Source organism: Solea senegalensis, linkage group LG11 (genome assembly GCF_019176455.1).
Source record: "Solea senegalensis isolate Sse05_10M linkage group LG11, IFAPA_SoseM_1, whole genome shotgun sequence".
Lineage (NCBI taxonomy): Eukaryota > Metazoa > Chordata > Actinopteri > Pleuronectiformes > Soleidae > Solea > Solea senegalensis.
This window is the reverse complement of record NC_058031.1, coordinates 16,841,693-16,860,183: the sequence shown is the minus strand read 5'-3', so window position 1 is coordinate 16,860,183 and position 18,491 is coordinate 16,841,693. Positions and strand designations below refer to the sequence as shown.

The 18,491-nt window shown below is 38.7% G+C and overlaps 2 protein-coding genes across 2 annotated transcripts; both read left to right on the top strand.

Annotated features, from left to right (window-relative positions):
* The first annotated feature begins 3,986 nt into the window (after window positions 1-3,986).
* On the top strand, window positions 3,987-7,698 carry LOC122776845 (transcription factor 7-like). Its single transcript, XM_044037592.1, has 7 exons — window positions 3,987-4,268; window positions 4,532-4,597; window positions 5,567-5,625; window positions 5,887-5,967; window positions 6,613-6,790; window positions 7,393-7,500; window positions 7,624-7,698. The coding sequence occupies exons 1-7, from the start codon at window positions 3,987-3,989 to the stop codon at window positions 7,696-7,698; spliced, it is 849 nt and encodes a 282-aa protein (XP_043893527.1).
* A 735-nt stretch (window positions 7,699-8,433) lies between these two features.
* Window positions 8,434-16,695, top strand: LOC122776844. Its single transcript, XM_044037591.1, has 8 exons — window positions 8,434-8,617; window positions 10,062-10,158; window positions 11,169-11,343; window positions 12,127-12,272; window positions 13,292-13,468; window positions 13,780-13,896; window positions 13,999-14,085; window positions 16,483-16,695. The coding sequence occupies exons 1-8, from the start codon at window positions 8,604-8,606 to the stop codon at window positions 16,693-16,695; spliced, it is 1,026 nt and encodes a 341-aa protein (XP_043893526.1). The 5' UTR covers window positions 8,434-8,603.
* Window positions 16,696-18,491: the final 1,796 nt, after the last annotated feature.

Below are 18,491 nucleotides of genomic sequence, written 5' to 3'. Positions count from 1 at the left end.
AAATTAAAATAAACCAAACTCACCTAGTGATGAGTATGGTTTATTTTACGGTAATGTCGTGCTGTTGACGTTAACATATTTGTTAAAAAAAATCTTAATTATAAAAAATTAAGTCAAATCAAGACATAGAGAGTATTTTTTAAACACACGTATGCTTTTTTTTTATTTTAAGGCAGATTCACCATGTTTCCGGGGAGACACAATTCAACTAGATGCAGGTGCCACGAGACAAAATAAGTTCTACAATTCAAAGTCAGATTCTTAAGACAAAGTCAGTCTTAAGAATAATGTGTCCTATTTATTCAGATTATGTTGGTGTTACTTGCCTGTAATGAGATAAGTAAGTAGATTGTAGATAATAAGTATGATTTGACCTGTCATCCAGGTCATGGATGAGAGAATCTACATTTGACATTCAGCTTCAAAGTGCTGTCAGTGACAACAGATATCATCATGGGAAAAATCACACCAACATAATCTAGATGGATACAAAGCACACTGAATAAGGAGAGGTTTTATTCCAGTTATCATTCTGCATATAGTAGAATTCTGAATTATTAACATTGAAAAGGTTGGAGATTGACACTGTTATTTTGTTAACTGTGTTCTTAATAATAAAACAACAAAATAAAGATGCATACCATATTTACATATATACAATATTACCTCTGTCTGAGAGATTACAGACATCTCTACATAACAACTGAGAAAACGCTAGTTTTCTCTCACCTCGAACACTGTATATTTATTGTGTTAGTGTGTCTTCTTCAACTAAGACAACAAAATCACACCAATTAATTCCACTTCCACTAATTCCAGCATCTGTCCTTGTCAACAGGAAGGACGTGTTTGCTTTAGCTCCAATTTGCCTCTTCCTCCATTTCCAGCCACCTCTACATAGCTGGTGTCTGATAAATCCCCTGCAATATTAAGTCAGCAAGACTTTCAAAGCTCACTCATGCGGGACAGATCTCCCAGAAATGGAATGTCAGTCTAGGCCTCCTCACCTGAAGCCATTCAGTACTTGAACTCTGTGCCCTGGTGGCATATTCAAATTTGTGTGTCACATCCCAGGAAACCTCAAGTCTTTTATGGTGCAGCTGTTGTAGTCCGCTACATGTGAAAAGCACACCTTGATGGACTAAAAAAAACTAAATTAAAACTAGGACTGCACGCAGATGTGAAAGGGCACTCGCATCCCCACTCAAGTCAGGGGTTGCACTGACCTCACTGTCTCCCTCACTCAGCAGTCTTCACTTTTATTTGTTAATCCCCTCAAAAATTATTGCAAAGCCTCGGAATAGTCTGTTGTGTCACAAATGAAGATTAGTCAATGTATGCCGAAGTTATAGGCATACATTGAAATATAGCCGATGGTTGTCAAGGCCATGCCCTTTTGCATCCACAAAACCTTTTGCCATTTTTTTGCCTTTGATGTGTGGTGGTCCGCGAGCGACCCCTCGTGGTCCGCGAAGTGACAAGCAAGTAACATATCATGTTTTAAATTTTAAAATGTCAGTGTTTTAATTTCAGTGTTTCTCAAACTGCCTGCAACTTATGTGTGTTGTTTTCAATGTATTAAAAAATATTTGTTTTATGGCACTGTCTGACTTGAGAGCAGTGGACCAGTTTGTGACACCGTCGATCGCTACCTATTTAGAGTTCGGTGGTCTGTGACTGTTTTTTTATGGGTTAAGTGGTCTTTAGTCTGAAAGAGTTTGGAAACACTGGTCTAGTCCAACTTGTTTTTTTATGTTGGTATGACAAACTGCTCAGACCAATTCACAATGTAGCAAAATTGAATTTAAAATGGCCGACTATCTGTTGAGTTGAGGCCATGGTTACGGTCACTTTTTTGTTTTGGTCCATAACATCTTCCCACCAAGTTTCGGGAATTCGGTGGAAATCAATTTTGTCCGTTTTCACCTTAGGGGGTGCCATAGAGCCCTTGAGCAACTCTAGGGTCGATGCCAATATCGCATTACCGCCCTAATAATATTTCGCCAAGTATTGAGTTCTTGTCTAAATATCGATGGTGAAAACATGTAGAACCTGCCGAAATGTAAGTCAACGCAGCGGAGGAATTAGAATTACGTCACTGTACTGCTGCGACAGCAGGTGGCTTTGTGACGTAGGCCTCTCGTAGAATGGCGCAGGTATACATTCGCGTTGGTTAACGGTCCCTGCAGTGAAGTCCTCACACAACCGAGAATCAGAGGGTATCAACGAATAGCCACCAAGAAATCAACAGAGCGCGAAAGGAGACGACTTTTACGCAGCAAGTATGTTTTAATGCTTTTAAATGAAGAAAGCAACTATTTTAAATCACAGCGTACACCCTCGACAAAAACACACAACTCTTTGGACCGTTAGTTGAAAATATTAGTGCATTTTACCTCCGAATTAGCTCATGAAGATAAAGAAATGCAGTTATTGCCTGATGTTTTACTACATTTGCAATCATGGCCCCTAAACAAGTATTAGACACACAGTAAGTCACATAATGTTACATAATGTAATGTAATGTAATTTTGAAAAATATGATGCTGTTTGGAAACTGACGTCAGTTGCATAATTTAAACGGTCCAGTTTGTAACATTTAGGAGGATTTATTTATTAAAAAAAATTAACATATTATGTATAGTTTGTGTGCGAATTGGTTTCCATTAACTTAGTGTTGAATTTTCAGACTTAATGCCTAGTTTGACTTTAGATTTTCAAGAAAAAAACTCGTCTGCGGGTAAAGTAGAGGCAGAGGCGGGCATATTGTACATATTGTAAAGTTATGTATTATTATTGTTATTATTATTATTATTATTTATGTTATTTTTTTAGCTAACTGCTCCCATGGTGAGTAAACTATTTTGTCCAGTTATTTTACAGGCTTGTCGAGGACGTCTATGCTCGAATTGGTTTCCGTTGCCATAGTGTTGAATTTTCAGACTTTATGCATAGTTTTACATTAGATTTTTCAAGAAAAAAACTCGTCTGTGGTTAAAGGAAAGACGGAGTCGGGCATATTGTACATATTGTAATAGTTATGTATTATTATTGTTATTATTATTATTATCATTTATGTTATTTTTTTATAACATAAAAAACTGCTCCCACGGTGAGAAAGCGATTTCCATGGAATTTTGTTTGCCTTTAATCTGTTTCGCGCTGATCAAAGGCATCGACATTCACACAGTATATTATATATCCAGAAGGAACTTCTCAAGCAAACCTTGTTAATGCGAAAAAACATAGACTTTATAGCAATTACGAGTTGAACCGTTAGCCCGAGGAAGCTTTGCTGAGCATACACGTACGTATGATTTGAGTTGAGTGTGGGGAACGTGGGTTTATAAATCCTTGTCCTTCTTATGAGAAGGTTTTGTGTAATTTTCCTCAACATGGTTAATCAAAAGGCTCAGAAAAGTCATAGTACACTTTTCCCTGTCAAACCACACATTGTGATGTATGATTTGGAGTTTTTTAAAGATGCCATCCTTTGCAGTGCTTCAAAGCAGGCACCAAAGGCAAACCTTGTTTATGAAAATATTTATCAGCAACATTACTAACATTTAAAATGACTTTAGTGATGACAATAATATTGGATCATAAATACTTAATTACATCAGCATAGCTCTATTTAAATGCTGCATGCATGCTGATGTACTACTACTACATATTGTTGAGGCTTCGTTAAAGAGCAAACTATAATTTAATATTAAACAATCCATCATATTTTACAAGCTGGTCATATGTTGAACTCTTTATCTGCAAAGTATCTTTATGTGTCAGGTAAATGTAGTGTTTTGTCAGTGATGCTTTTCTCTATGAATGTATCTTTAAAAGCTATCTTCCCACCCATGTCACAGGATTCCAGACAATAAGATCAGGAGAAGATCAGCAATCAGCTCAGGAAAGACGATAGGGATAGAGCAGCAAATACCTGCCACATCATGGATCTCAATACAGTATTTCAGTGCCTTATTGACCAGATGGACCCAGAGGACATGCTGCACACAGCCAATGAAGTCCTCAGTGAAATGTTGGGACCCAAACCTCCTTCTGCTGTCCCTGCAGGAGAGAATTTTGAATTTGACACTACTTCTCAGCCAGTGGAAGACTTTAATGGAGTTTATGACGCCTACCTTCCTCTGGAGGCAGCTCCACTTGGCTTTCAGCATCCTGCAGCTGCAGCAACACTAAATGTTGAGCTGCCTGCTCCCAGCAGCTATTACCTAAACCCTGTATCAGATGACCTGTACAGCCAGGGCCAGGTAAGATTAAAGTGTAGGGTACAGATAGAGTCATATCAACATATATTAATGACTCTAATGCTAGAAGCTTTAGGTCAACTTGAGCACACCAAAATATTGATTTTATCCCTTTGTATTTTTAGGAGTTGAATTTAATTAATCGAGCTGTTCAATGAATTTGTGAAACAACTGACTTTTCATACATGAAATGATGAATCCAGTGTATTTTTTTGAAATAAATGTTGTTGGGTGTGTATCATGGCTGATTTTCTTTTTCTTGACAGTACTTTCCATATCAGTGGCCTGAATATGATGCTTCCACAGCAGCCATCGGAGCTCTTCCACACCTGGTAAGACCCTGTTTACACATCATATATACATATGATATTTAATATATACATCACACATGCAGATACATTCTTGTACAGCATTGTTAGTAAGGACAGCTGTAGACAATGCGTTCCCTAGCCCCTTACCCTAACCTCAACCATCATAACTAAATGCTCTTAACCCTAAGACCAAGTCAACAATAAAATACCCCTTTAAAATTGTGAGAACCAGCCAAAATGTCTTCACAAAGATAGGTTTGAATCAGAATTTGTCCCCTCAGCCTACTACAGACACATAGAAAAAGCAACTTCACTGTTTGGTGTCAGAGGTGTTGTAGTAGACAGCATCAGCAGCATCACTGTAATATCACTGATAGCAAATCTACCATTAAAAACTGTCAAATGTTTGACCAATATTGAAAGCTTAGTTCCAGTTTGCTTCCTCAGGTTCAGGGTTCATGCTGGTTCATTAATGTGATCAGTGACACCTGTGTTTTCTGTGTTTTGGCTGCTGCACAAGTTCAATTTTAAATGAATTATAAGTTGCTAATAAGTTCAGCAAACAAGCAAAATGGGCAAGATTTACTTTTGGTGAAGTGACTGGATGTGAGACAGGTTTCACATTCAGACAGTCAGTCATCTGTGTTTCATTTGTAACAGAAACATCCACCACTGAAGGTTAGAAAAATGATGACACAATTTGTCTACATTATTGTATATATAAATATTTCCATTTGAAGTCATATTCCTGGTGGGAATAATATTGGGAGTGATTAAATGTTGCACTAATGAGGCTCCTGATGAATCGTTAATACTGTGAGGTGATCTTCACATGAAAACATGCTTCACACACTGCTTTGTAATGGTTGTTGACCTGTGAGTCTCCGCATCACTCACACAGCAGAGAGAGGAAACACTGACACCTAGTGGACAGATGACACAGATGATGCAGTTTGTCTAATCACCTGTTTTGTGTGGTTGTGTTTTCAGAATCTGCCGGTGGAGATGCCACAAGGTTTGGAACAGAACCTTGAGCCTGTTGTGTTGTTGTAAGTGTTTAAGTGTTGTTGTATTTTTCAGTTAATTTGTGAAGGAGTCTTGAGGAGTTAATGTTCTTGAAAGATCTTCAATAGAATGTGATGTAAAATTAGTAGATTGTGTTGTATATTATGTTATTATGTTGTATGGAAATTTAAAGGCGTCACCTTTAAACTTCCAGTTGCAAAACATCAACATGATGGTGGCCAAATTGCGATTTTGGTTGCCTTTTGGTCTAATGTGAGTGTCTTATTTCCTTGATGTATGCACAGAGGGATGGTGTATGGGAACCCAGGAGTAACGTCATTCCCACCCATTGGACCTGCTTCTCCACAGTTCTCCTCCCCACCACAGTAAGTCAGCTTTATCGGCTCCTAATCTGCAGCTCACTGATAACGACCGGTGATCCATTCACATTTAGGTCATTTTTACACCTAATAGTCCGCTAGACTTGGTACGATTGAGGACTCGGTTTAATTGGGGGTTGCAACATTCAGCCGCTCCGAGTGTGCTTTCACACTTTCGCACTTTAGTGAAATGAACCGAACCTAACGTATTACCCCTCCCCGCTGCATCGAGAATTACTGAAGTTGGTTAATGCAGGGCAACTTCTGTTTCCTCCACATAAGAGCAAAACATGGCGCTGCATCAAATCCTTTCGTTTTATGTGAACATACAACACATATATACGCTGCAACAATGGGCTCAGCCATTTCTCATGGCTATCGTTCTACACGTGCTTATGTTTGGGTTGTGTCTATCCACAATGCTTGCGTTATAGTCTGCTGTCTGCATTTTGTTCACTTGTAGCGAACCGAGACCTACATTTCTAGGCGGACCAGCGGACTTTCCGAGCAAACGAACGAGGATTCTACTAAGAAGGGCTGGTGTGAATACACCCTTAACACTAAAGACATGTTTCAAAACTAAAACATGTCTTTCAAGTCGTACACACCAGTAACTTATGACTTATGTGCGGTTGTTGTTTTTTCTCATAGAAAAAGAGAGCGCAACTACCACCAGTATAAACGCCAGCCCTGTGCCAAGAACAAACAGCCCTACGTGAAGAAGCCTCCGAATGCTTTTATGCTGTTTCTGAAGGAGCAGAGGCCAAATGTCACCAGGGACCTTGAATGCAGAGATAATGCTCTTGTAAACAAAGTCCTTGGCCAGAGGGTGAGTGTCTTAGGCTGCATCTATACTACCAAGTTTTATTTTTAAAAGCAGAAATGCTTCAGATATGCCTGTCGTCCAAGTTTAAAAATGCTGCTGGCTACATTTTCTCCATGTTTATAAACTCACTGTGAACAAAGACCCTCAGTTCGTGTCTCACCTCACCAAAATCCTTTTTCTTTTCACCATTGTTTCTTGTTTGTAATACTCTCTGAAACTCACCAAACGCCTGCAGAGGGGAGAATCAACTTCCTGTTCACAGATGCCCAGTTTAGTTGAATGGTCACATGATGTATGTTTGTACTCGTCTTTTTATCTGAAAACACTTTTTTTTAAAAGAAAACCCACTGTGACAAAGACTTCATCGCCATTTGGAAAAAGACTTCTTCAGACATGCACTAAGCAGTGTCAAAGAAAAATATTCTTCACCTCTTCACATTATTTTTTTGTTCTTACCTTAAAAACTTTTAAATCAGAATAATTTTTTTTTATTGTTATGTGACCTGAGAAGAAATCCAAACGTAAAAAGAGGATTCCCAAATATTTGTGTGCGCAACTCACTGTGTAGTTGCATACAGTTGTCGCTGTGTGTTGTGTGTCCACAGTGGAAGGCAATGTCAAACAGACAACAGGCCAAATACTTCAAGGAGGCAGAAGGTCTGAGGAAACTTCATGCAGAGAAATATCCATGGTGGTCACCCCGAGACAATTACGTATGTTACACGATGCTTACATGCAACTTACCTGTGTTTGCATCATTACAGCAATGCAGCCACTGCAGGTAGATTTAATCAGCTGACATCAGATGTGAAGTTTGTGTTTGTGTTTTTGTTCAGGGCCAAAAGAGAAAAAGAATCAGGAGGAGGTGTCCCACCATGTCCAATGATGACGACGAGGACTGGGAACCGTGATTTTGAACAGTTAACACATTTTCATTATGGATTTGTTTTGTGTATGAAAAGTAAAAAAAAATCACTGGTTTGGTTTGTACGTATCAATTGTCAACCTTTAAGTCATGTCTTTACTCATTTTGTCCAAACATCAGTGAAGGGAGATGCAGCAACTCCTCACTTTTTAAAAACTGAAACTGTGAAATGCTTTTTTTATGCTTGTAAGATTTTGTATTTTGCCAGTAAATGTCTTCATTTTCATTTAAACTCTACTTCTCCTGTGCATTATTTGGTGGTTAAATGTATGTTTGTTATGCATGTGTATAAGCAGAAACATGGAGATATTTAAATAGCCAACCAGGTTTGAAAACTACAGAGAAAAAAATCTGATTTTAATCTTGCTGTATATTTAATATACTGCAAGATTATTAGCAATAAACGGAAAAGTCTTTAATGAATGCTCACAAATACTGGAAAGTGGTAAGCAAAAGCAAAGCAGATCCACTTCAATGACACACAAGAATTTTTCTATTCAAGTGTGGATAAACCACATAAAAACAAAATGGTTTCTTCCTCTCTAGTGGAACTGTGGACTCAGCATTCCAAAATAATTCACATTTAGGTACTGACAAAATTTCACTCAAAGCAAGCAGGACAGTATCTACCTGATCTTGTCATATCCACTCTTGTCCTCTGGGGGGCAGCAGTGCTTGTCCTGTGGGGGGCAGCAGCGCTTCCTTAAAACAAGAGAGTAGCAGTAGAAGAAGAGAAGCACTGAAGAAGCAGAAGAAGACGCTCACACTCTGTTCCTGTTTACATGCAGTATGTTGTCATAATGATACTGTAGAGAAGTGAGTGAACTAAATGAAAGAGGAGGAGGTCGCTGGGATGTGAGCTCCTGCGCCCACAGTCAAGTTCATACGGAAATGGACGAGATCAGGTCAGCACCTCCATTTTTCCCACACTTGTTTATAAGAGTGTTTTTTAATTGTTCTCTTTTTAAAGGGTCGTTCAAGTCCGTTTTAACTTTTTCAATTTATCAAACAACAGCTGTTTTGGATGTTAAAATCAACGCACGAACACACACACGCTGGTTTTGTATTCTTTGTTGGACACTCAGAACCTAACCTGAACCATCACCAACTGAATACCTAACCTAAACCTAACACAAACCCTAAAACCAGGTATTCATTCTCAGAAAGCCTGTTAAAGTTGTATGGACCAGCCAAAATGTCCTCACACACTGTATTGTGTGTGTGTGTGTGTGTGTGTGTGTGTTGACTGTCTTCTCTCACACTACTACATGCTGCCTGACAGGATGTCAAACGAATATAAATGTATAGTATGTTGTATAAATAAATATAGTATACTTAAATGGAAATACATAGATATACATATAAATACTAGTCTAGCACTCAAAATGTACAGAAACTGAGCAGCATGAGTAGATGACACGCGCGAATAACTATTGCAAGAATCATAAAATACAAAAATAAAAACACCACTTAAGCTTTCCAGTTGCGATGGATTGTGCTATGTTGAAGTTCTTTCCATGTCAAACAGAACCTGAATATTATTGCACACACTGATTGTGCCTTTGTTCCATGTTGTTGCCCACAGAGATTCAGTTTGGCTGTCACACAGACAACAGGGTCAGTGTCAGTGTAAACTGTTTCAACCTCAGTCCTTGAGCAGACTATTACTGAAATCTTGTGACTGTGTGTGTTGTGTTGGTTTGTCAGTGAATGAATGAGTTGCTTCTTACAGGTGCTATCGGGACTTGATGACTTTATTTACTACAAAATGATAAAGTTTGACTCACATTGTTTCAGATGATGTGGAAAGGAGATTTAATGATACAGGTTTGTCTAAGCCAATGCCAAGCTTTATAACTTTCATTTCAACTTTGTCCAATCACCTTTTTCACCAGTTTAAGTGATGTAGCAGCATTTATGTAGTTTCACATATGATAGGCTATAGTCTGCTCATAAATGAAATCACAGTTGGATGATGCTGATTATTTAAAAACACCTGAATGTATGTGTCATCTCTGGCTCACTCACACTTTCTGCATTTTCAGTTATTCATGGACATGCATGCATTCACCCATTCATACATTCAACCACAGTAAAAGTCTTCATTTAACCAAACCCAAGTATGCAGTCAAACACCTGGAGAACATGCAAACTCTACACAGAAAGTCAGAGAACCTTCTTGCTGTGCAGCACCAGTGCTACCCTTCTTTGGTAGCAACTCATTCTGAAAGTTGGTCCAGTGTTATTTTCTCTATGTCTGATTATATTCATCTCTTGATCTCTGAGTCCATCGTGTGTCACGTTAAAGAAACTTCAGTGTTTAATTTCTTTCACTTTATTGTTCACCAGTCCTTTGTTGGCCAACCAACCCCAAGAGACGCCGGACCTTCTGTCTCCAAACCTGAGGCCGAGACACCAGGAACTTATCCCAACACCATGTGGACCAGTGAGATGCTCTTCCCTTTATACTAGTGACGGAAGAAACTGAGCTAAAATTTTAGTGTCAAGCTCAGGGTCACTGTTATTTGCACAGAGTTACTGTTATGATAAAGCACAGTGAAAAAAGTGTGACCAAAAAGTTTGATTCTCCATAAAATTCTAATTGATTAATACCGCTCCAGGTATTAATCAATGATTGCGTTTTGCATGTGTGTCATCTCATGACAAAACAGAGTTTATGGAAAATTATCATAAATGTCCTGGGAATTTTCTGCCTGTTTGCAACCCTATAACCCAGGGATGTCAATTTTTTGTTTTTTGATAAAGATTCCCGAGGGTCAAAGGCCCCTTGACCCCCGGGTTACTTAAACACTGTTTCATAATAATTTTATTTTTATAGTCACAATTATCGTTTTGGAATGGCAATGTAACCACATCTAAGCCACGCAGGAGTCAACAAATGAAAAAAATCTGCCTTCCTTCCACATCTGGAGTCTTATGTCATGACATGAAACCGGGAACAACTCCTTACCAGCTGTGTTTATGGGGCTGACACATGACCTGCTGTAACCAGTTAAAGCTTAACCCTAACCTCCAGTCTGGTCCAGGTTTTGGTCTCCATTTCTGGTCATTGTTTATGCCAGAAAAGTCAAAAGAGTACAAGTACACTCATGTGTACACACACATGCACTGTTCATCTGTCTTTTACTTGTCCAGATTCATCCAGGAAGATTAACACAGACACATAGTCACATAGCTGTTAAGTGAGTGCTCGATTGCTGTTGGCAGAGCACACATTCTCAATGTCACTTGATAACATAAAGCTAAAATCATGACCAAGATAAAAAATATGATTGTGAACTCCACTGAACATCCAGGTCTACGTCTAGCAGTAGAATCCAGACTCTTCACGTGCACCTCTTGGTGTTTTCAGCTGTCGTGCTGCTATGTGAAGCTGTTTTAGTTTCCCCCACAGGTTTAACACAGTCCCTTTTAATTGTCATTGATGTCTTGCAGATAAAGCCCTGGTCAGAGCTGTCATGCCTGGTGAAGCTCTACTTCTGCTTCACCATCGCGTCTCTGCTGGCGCTGCTGGGCCTCACGCTGACCAGCATCTACAAGCAGCGCATGCACACAGACGAGTCTGAAGAGGACAACTTCACCGTGTCTCTCATCCAGCTGGTGGGAATACGTGAGTTCCTTCACATGCAGCAGGGCCAAAGGATTACACACGTTTCCTTGTGATGAAAACTGTGATGAAATGATCACAGTGTAAACACATGCAACGGACACTTCTGGTGATTCATGACTCAACTGCCTCATTTTCTACAAACATGAAGTAACTATCAGATAAAGACTAACGTTTCTGGACACATCTATTTTGTTTCCAGTTTTTCATTTCTATAGTTAAACCTATAGCTATCACTAGGATTTATAGATTATTTTGTAGATTCATCATTTGGTCTATAAAATGTTTCCAAAATAATAAAAGCAGCAGTACTTTAGTTCACAAAACAAGTTCCTAGAGTCTGAGCTGTTGTCCTTCTTCAGTTCAGATATACTGTAACTGTTCACATGTGAAAATGCATAGTCTGTATCAAGTCACATGACAGTTATGTGTATCCCAGCACATGTGGACAAGAAACATTATCATCAGGTTTAATCATAATTTGAAATGTACCCTCTTTTGCTGCAAAAGAAACATAAAGGAGAAGGGTTTAGATAAATATAATGGTGTTAAGATTTTGTGTAACTCAGACAAAGTTCCTGTGCTGCATAAAGGAAGTGATTCATAACCTGTCATAACACAGTGAAGCAACAACTTGCTTGCTGAACTTGCACCTCTTTCAACACATGTATGTGGTTATTACAGCTGGTTAGTACAGTTGGTTATTATAGCTGGTTGTTATCACGGCTGGTAGATTGAAATGATGAAAATGAACACATGATGATTGTGTGCGTCTGTCTCCTGCAGTGTTCTGCATCTACTACATCAGCCGTGGCGTCCTGCAGGAGAACAGACAGGAGCTGGTTGTTTTTGTGCTCACTGTGTCAGTCGTCATGATTCGATCAGTGGTCAACTTTGTCGTGCTGGGGTCAAAGAGCAAGCAGGAGCTGCTGGTAGGTTCATTTTAATTTTTCAACATTACTTGATATTTCAAGGACCAAACAAATAAATGATTAATAGAGAAAATAATAGACAAATGAATCACCCAAACCCTAGTTACAGTCCTAAACCTCACTGAAAGTTTTAAGATAAAAAAAAACAAACAAAAAAACTTTAACTTTAGTCATGTTTTGGCCTGATGAATTCTTCCTTTTATAGCAGGGTTTCTCCACCCTTGGTCCTGAGGACCCACTGGCTGCCCAGCATGTTTTAGATGTTTCCCTGCTCCAACACACCTGATTCACATGTCCGCTCGTCAGTGAGCTCTGCAGAAGCCTGATATCAAGCCATTCATTTCGAAGGAAACTTCTAAAACATGCAGGACAATGACTCTCAGGGACCAGGATTGAGGAAACCCTGCTTTACAAGAGCAGAATATGTGTTAAACAGTGACACAAATGAATCAATAACAGCTACGACGTTTAAAATAGGTAAACAAAAAAGACTGTGTCATTCTATTATTGATCCTCAAAGGTTGTGATGTGGACTTTGAACAGCAGCAGAAAACCACACCCAACACTTTTATGTCCATAAAAACAAGTTTGTACACTGAGATCACCTTATTTTTCTTTTCTTTTTTAGTTTTGTGTTTGATTCTAAAATGTTCACTTAAAGGGTTAGGGTTATATGTTATATGTATCCTATCTGTAATGTAAAGAAAAGGTACAGTACAGTGATGTCTGTGTGTTTTAGAGAATGTGAAGCAAAATTCTTCCATCCTGTTACAACCATTTCCACCACATGGTGTCACTCTTGGATGGTGGGAGGGAGCGAAAGATATTTGGATGGATGGAAACATATCTGGATGAACGAAGGAATGGATGGATGATGGAAATCATTTTTGGATGGATGGAAACATATTTGGATGGTTTGTTGGTTGTTTGGATGGATGGATGGAAATATATTTGGATGGATGGTTGGTTGGATGTTTGGTTGGATGAGTCAGCAGCAGTGATGTGTCTTTGTGCCGCAGGTGCGTTTTGCTTGCATCATGTGTTTGGGCGTGGTGCTCATGTTCTGCACAATGCTGCTCATCCTGAGGCCCAACATGATGGCGTTTCGTGTGGGCGGGGCCTTGGAGAGGCTTCAGGAGCAGTACTTCTTACTCAACCTGTGTTTCTCCATGGTGACCTTTGACCTGCAGGCTCAGGTACGTGTGCATTCCGTTTCGTCAAGAGATTTTGTTTCTTTGTTTTGTTTTGTTTTATCAGATGTCAAATTGAGTTTGTTTCTTTTCTTTTTGACACCAAGTGCTTTTCACTTCTGGTCCTAACTATTTACTTAGAGGGTTAGGTTAGGGTTTTGTGCAACAAAGTTCACTTTGTATGTATTTACTAAGTTGTGAGGATAAAATTGAAGAATTGAATCTTTTGCAAATATTAGTTTAAAATATTTGGGCCACATAAAAACCTCTGTGTGTCAGCTCAACCGCTGACTGACCCTGTTAATAATGTGTTTCAGTTGTGTCTGTGTATCCTGATCATGACGTCAGATTCAACCATGTCTGCTAACAACTCCATCATCCTGGGTGTGGGAGTCGTCTGGGCCTGTCTTACTGCCGCTGTAGGCGTCGTTGCAGTGAGTTCTCCACCGTTGCCCTAAATATTATGTAGGAGGAATAGTTAACAGCTCAGGGTGCAAGTAGCAACAGGCTAAAAACAGGCTGTTGTTGTTTTTCAGGTCTTGAAGGAAGCCAAGGTCCTGGTTTGGGTCTTCATGGTGCAGAACCTCCCTCAAGTAGCCTTCTTTGTGTATCTAATGTATACGGTGAGTGCAGAATATGATTTCTCTTCAGTGTGTGAGGACCGTGACAGTGCAGTGTCTACGATGAGAGGTTTCCAGGACCTTGTCCCCCCCATGCTGTGCACAGCTCTGCCCACATCAGTGACATCACAGGATCTACACACGCGCACCTTTATGTATTTATTTAGTAAGTGTACCTAATGAAGTTTTCACAAGATGACGGTTACTCTGTTTAGATTATCTGTTCTGCACCAATTCATGATGGTCGGAATTCCTCGCTGTTCTCACAAGAGTCTAGTGTTCATGTCTAGCGTCTAGAGTTTGTTTTTTTCTTGTTAAACAAGAACAATATATGTCAGGCAGATGATCCACTGTGGTGAAGAAGTAGAGGAAGAACAAGATCTATTAAAAGTGTTTCAAAGTTATATTCACTTACTCGTTGCTGCATTTGTGTCCTGGAGGAACAACATAACAACAGGACACCAAGTAAAATGTACTATATGTTAAAGATAATCTAAATATACAAGGGAAAAGTGTGAAACTTAAGTCCAGCTTTCAGATCTTTTAATATAGACTCAATATATTAAAAATAAATAGATAATCACTAACATCTTCTGCTTTCTTTTATTTACTAAATATTTTCATCATTTATTGTTTGATGATTTAGCAATACAGACGGACATATGAATAATGATCTGGGCTCTGTGTTTTCTACTCAGAGTAAACCGTTGATGATTGTTGAGTATAAACAGAAGAACTGTGTCTTCAATTATTAAAAGAAAACAATCCAATGTTCAGGTGAATGGCACAAACATATAAATACATAGGCGCCTCATTCGCTGTCTTGCAGTGGAGACTGGGTTAAAAAAAAACTGATAAAACTCAAACGTTTATATTCAACGGATTATGATGAGTCATTTTAGATTAAATTATTTACAGTGTATTCATAACTAATAATGGCACAATCACAATCATTTTATTCTACACAATATCATGTTGCCAGTACCTGTGCTATCTTTATACTAAATAAATAATAATAATTACTTAAGCATTAAACACTAAATTATGACATGTTTCAGTGAATAACAGACACTAGAAGATGTTGCTGATGTCCACAACATGTATTTATTTGAAGATTTAGTCCATATTGAAACGAACTAAAAACTTCTTACACATTTGCCAATGTCCAGCAATGATTTAAACGTCAAGCACATGGTCCATTTTATTTCATGTCCTGTGATTACCAGACAACTGTTCCTCACAACGTCGGTGAATATGACTTCACCTTAGTGACAGGTTTTAAACACACACACACAAAAAAGAAAATCTTGCAGTTGGGCGTCCTCTGTCATTCTGCCTTTGAATTCCAGAGTTCTGGTATATCTAAGGTTTTGGAGAAAAGTGGGGAGGGGAGAGACGTCAGGTCAAGATGTTTGCCGCCTTCCTCTGCTGATGCGTAGAGCTGACCTTGGGGAGGACTGCGTAGTTGTGTTATCAGTCCTCTGCTGCTAACTCGTTAGGTTTGGTTCAACAAAGATATAATGAGGAACACTCTGTAGACAAAGGATGGGTGCCAGGATTACACCGAGGCCTTTGTGATTTGCCACATTCAGTTGGTCTATACTGAGTTAGGTTTGTGCTAAGGAATGTAAGTTGCTAATTTAACCCTTTGAGCACAGAGTATTCTGAGCATTTTGGCTGCTTTTTTCCATCACTATGTTAAACATACAATATATACAGAGGTTATAAGAATGTGCAATATAGTGTGTCTAATATCCTTTTCAGCACAACCTAGACAATCTGATGAAAAAAAAAATTAATTTTCACCAACTAGATAAACGCACCTGAGCACTCAAAATGTTTTTTTTTTGGAAATACGTCGCAGTCCAAAGTTCACTTGTCTCATTTTTAGGAGCAAAAAGAAAAGAAAAAAGCTCAATTTGGTGACTTCTGCACAATTATTGCTACTGTATATCACTACTAAAAATATGTTCATGAATGAATCAACAACACATAAGAAGCCAAAAACTTGATGATCCCTTATTCTTTCAGCTTCTCCCTTTAGGGATCATCTTCCTTCATCTTGTCCTCTCCCTTGTCCTCCTTTCATGAACCATTATGCCGTTATTCTCCATCTCTACTTCAGCCTGCACATTAAGCCCAAATACCTGCCTTTATCATGTGATCAGTGTTTGGTACAGAACCTCAGAACTCTTCTGAATTCTGTTACTTTTCCACCGCGACACACTGGAAGGCAGCAGAAGCAGCATTTTTATAAATTCCACTTCACCTCGGATGAACTCCCATTCCTGTGTGTGTTTTGCATTAATTATGGGTGACTGACAGAGAAATGATTTCACTCTGAGTACATTGTGCTTGGCTGAATGTCTGCAGTAGAACAACACTGTGTTTTAATTACAGGTGATAACGCAGTGGTTTCAGGACAGCATCTACACACTGGAGGCAGCTGCTGTCACCGGTGCTTTGATTTCACTGGTGATTAAAGTGGTTTTACTCTGGGGCCTCATCAGACTTGTGCACAGCTTCGGTCAAGGCCTGAGGGATAGAAGTGAGTTGACGTCACCACTTCTTTCTTTCTTTCTTTCTTTTTTTGTTTCTGTCTTTCATAAGTAGTGTTGAAAAGACGCAGAACATTTCCACAAACTATTCTATGGGCACTTTGGTTTGGGGATTTTTACTTCACCCCAAGTGAAGTATTGTTTTTGGTGTGTCTGTGTGTGTGTTTATATCTGTGTTTCCGCATTTGCCTGCAATATGGCCAAGAATTTCAAGTATGTCATAGGTTAGTATTTCATCCAAAATGTGACAAAAAGTCAAAGGTTAGTATGTCGTCCAAAATGTGACAAAAATACATAATTTAGTATGCTGTCCAAAATTAGAGAAAAAAGACATACTTTAGTATGTTGTCCAAAATATGACAAAAAAGTCATACTTTAGTATGTCGTCCAAATGTGACACTCACTTTCTCACAGCAATTAGTGCTGGTGTCTTCCTGAAAATGAGAATGAGTCACCAGATGTCTCTTTGTTGTGTGTCTCCTTATCTTCTTCTTCTTCTTTTTTTTTCTTTTTTCTGTTGTTTGGTTTTCCCCTTTTCATTTCATGTGGATTATTCTATGCTATTTGTTGCAGTGCTGACCTTGAGAATATTATTCTCCAGGGAGATAGCATTCAGAATGTGCCATCAAAGATTTAACCACGGAGTTACTTAATGTTGAGGGCGGGGGCTGATCAGATTACATTGTATGTAAATGAAGCTGTAGTAGGTCAATAAGGCTTGAAACACAAATCATTTTAATGCTGTGAATATTTTGCCTCACATTTTGGGAAATGTAACTGTAGTTGTATGTCTATAAAGGACTATAATCACAATGAACTAGTTTCTTCAACATTCCTTCTGGAGCAAAACCAATTTTGAACCGTCTGAACACACACACACACACACACACAGACAGACATTTATACAAACAAGAAACTGCTGTTGCTGTGTGTCCTTGGACTGGGTGGATGAACAAGTATGTGAAGAGAACCCTAAATATGGGCTACAGTCTAACGGGAAATGAAACTGCAAACTGTTTTCCTCCGTCTCTCTTTCATTTTCCATCATCTATGTCCCTGTCAGCTGTAAGTCTCTAATTCTACCTTCTTCCTCAGTTTCACACTCAAACGTTTTGTTGAATCACCCTTTTTTTCTTTGTAAAGCTCACACATGTACTCACATGAGATAAGATAGTCCTTTATTTGTCCTGCAGTGGAGACATTTACAATGTTACAGCAGCAAGGACAGTAAAGATAAAGATGATAAATAATAAACATGCATTACCAAAAAGGTACAATATATAAAGATATTAACACTAAGATTATTGAGGTCAAATAGAATGTGGAATGTACATTGTAGACAGTTTGCAGAATATTCACAGTATGGACTTGATATTTACAGTATAAATAGACAAAGGTTGAACATGGGAAATTGTATAAGAATGAGTATATTGCACTTATGCAAATTTACAGTATATTGCACATGGAAGGGAGGAATGAGGAGCCTGGTGATGTGTGGTCTACTGAGAGCAGTGTTTGTTGTACAGTCTAACAGCTGCAGGGAGGAACGACCTGCGATAACACTCCTTCAGACATTTAGGACACACAGCTGTGTTGCTCTTTGCAATTGTGTTTAAAGGGTGTGCAATATTTCATTGTGAGACAATAGAGATGGATTTAAAACTTGCTATTAGATCAAAAACATCACTCTGTCCTGCAAAAGCCACATTTTATCTTTTCAGGTTTCAAGTTTACCTGAACCTGAATCTGAAGTTTTACAATCATGTTAGGAGTGATGTAAAGCTTTTTTTATTCTGTCACTGTCAGTCACAACTCAGAGGGACTTTTCCTTGATTGGGGAAATTGTTGCTA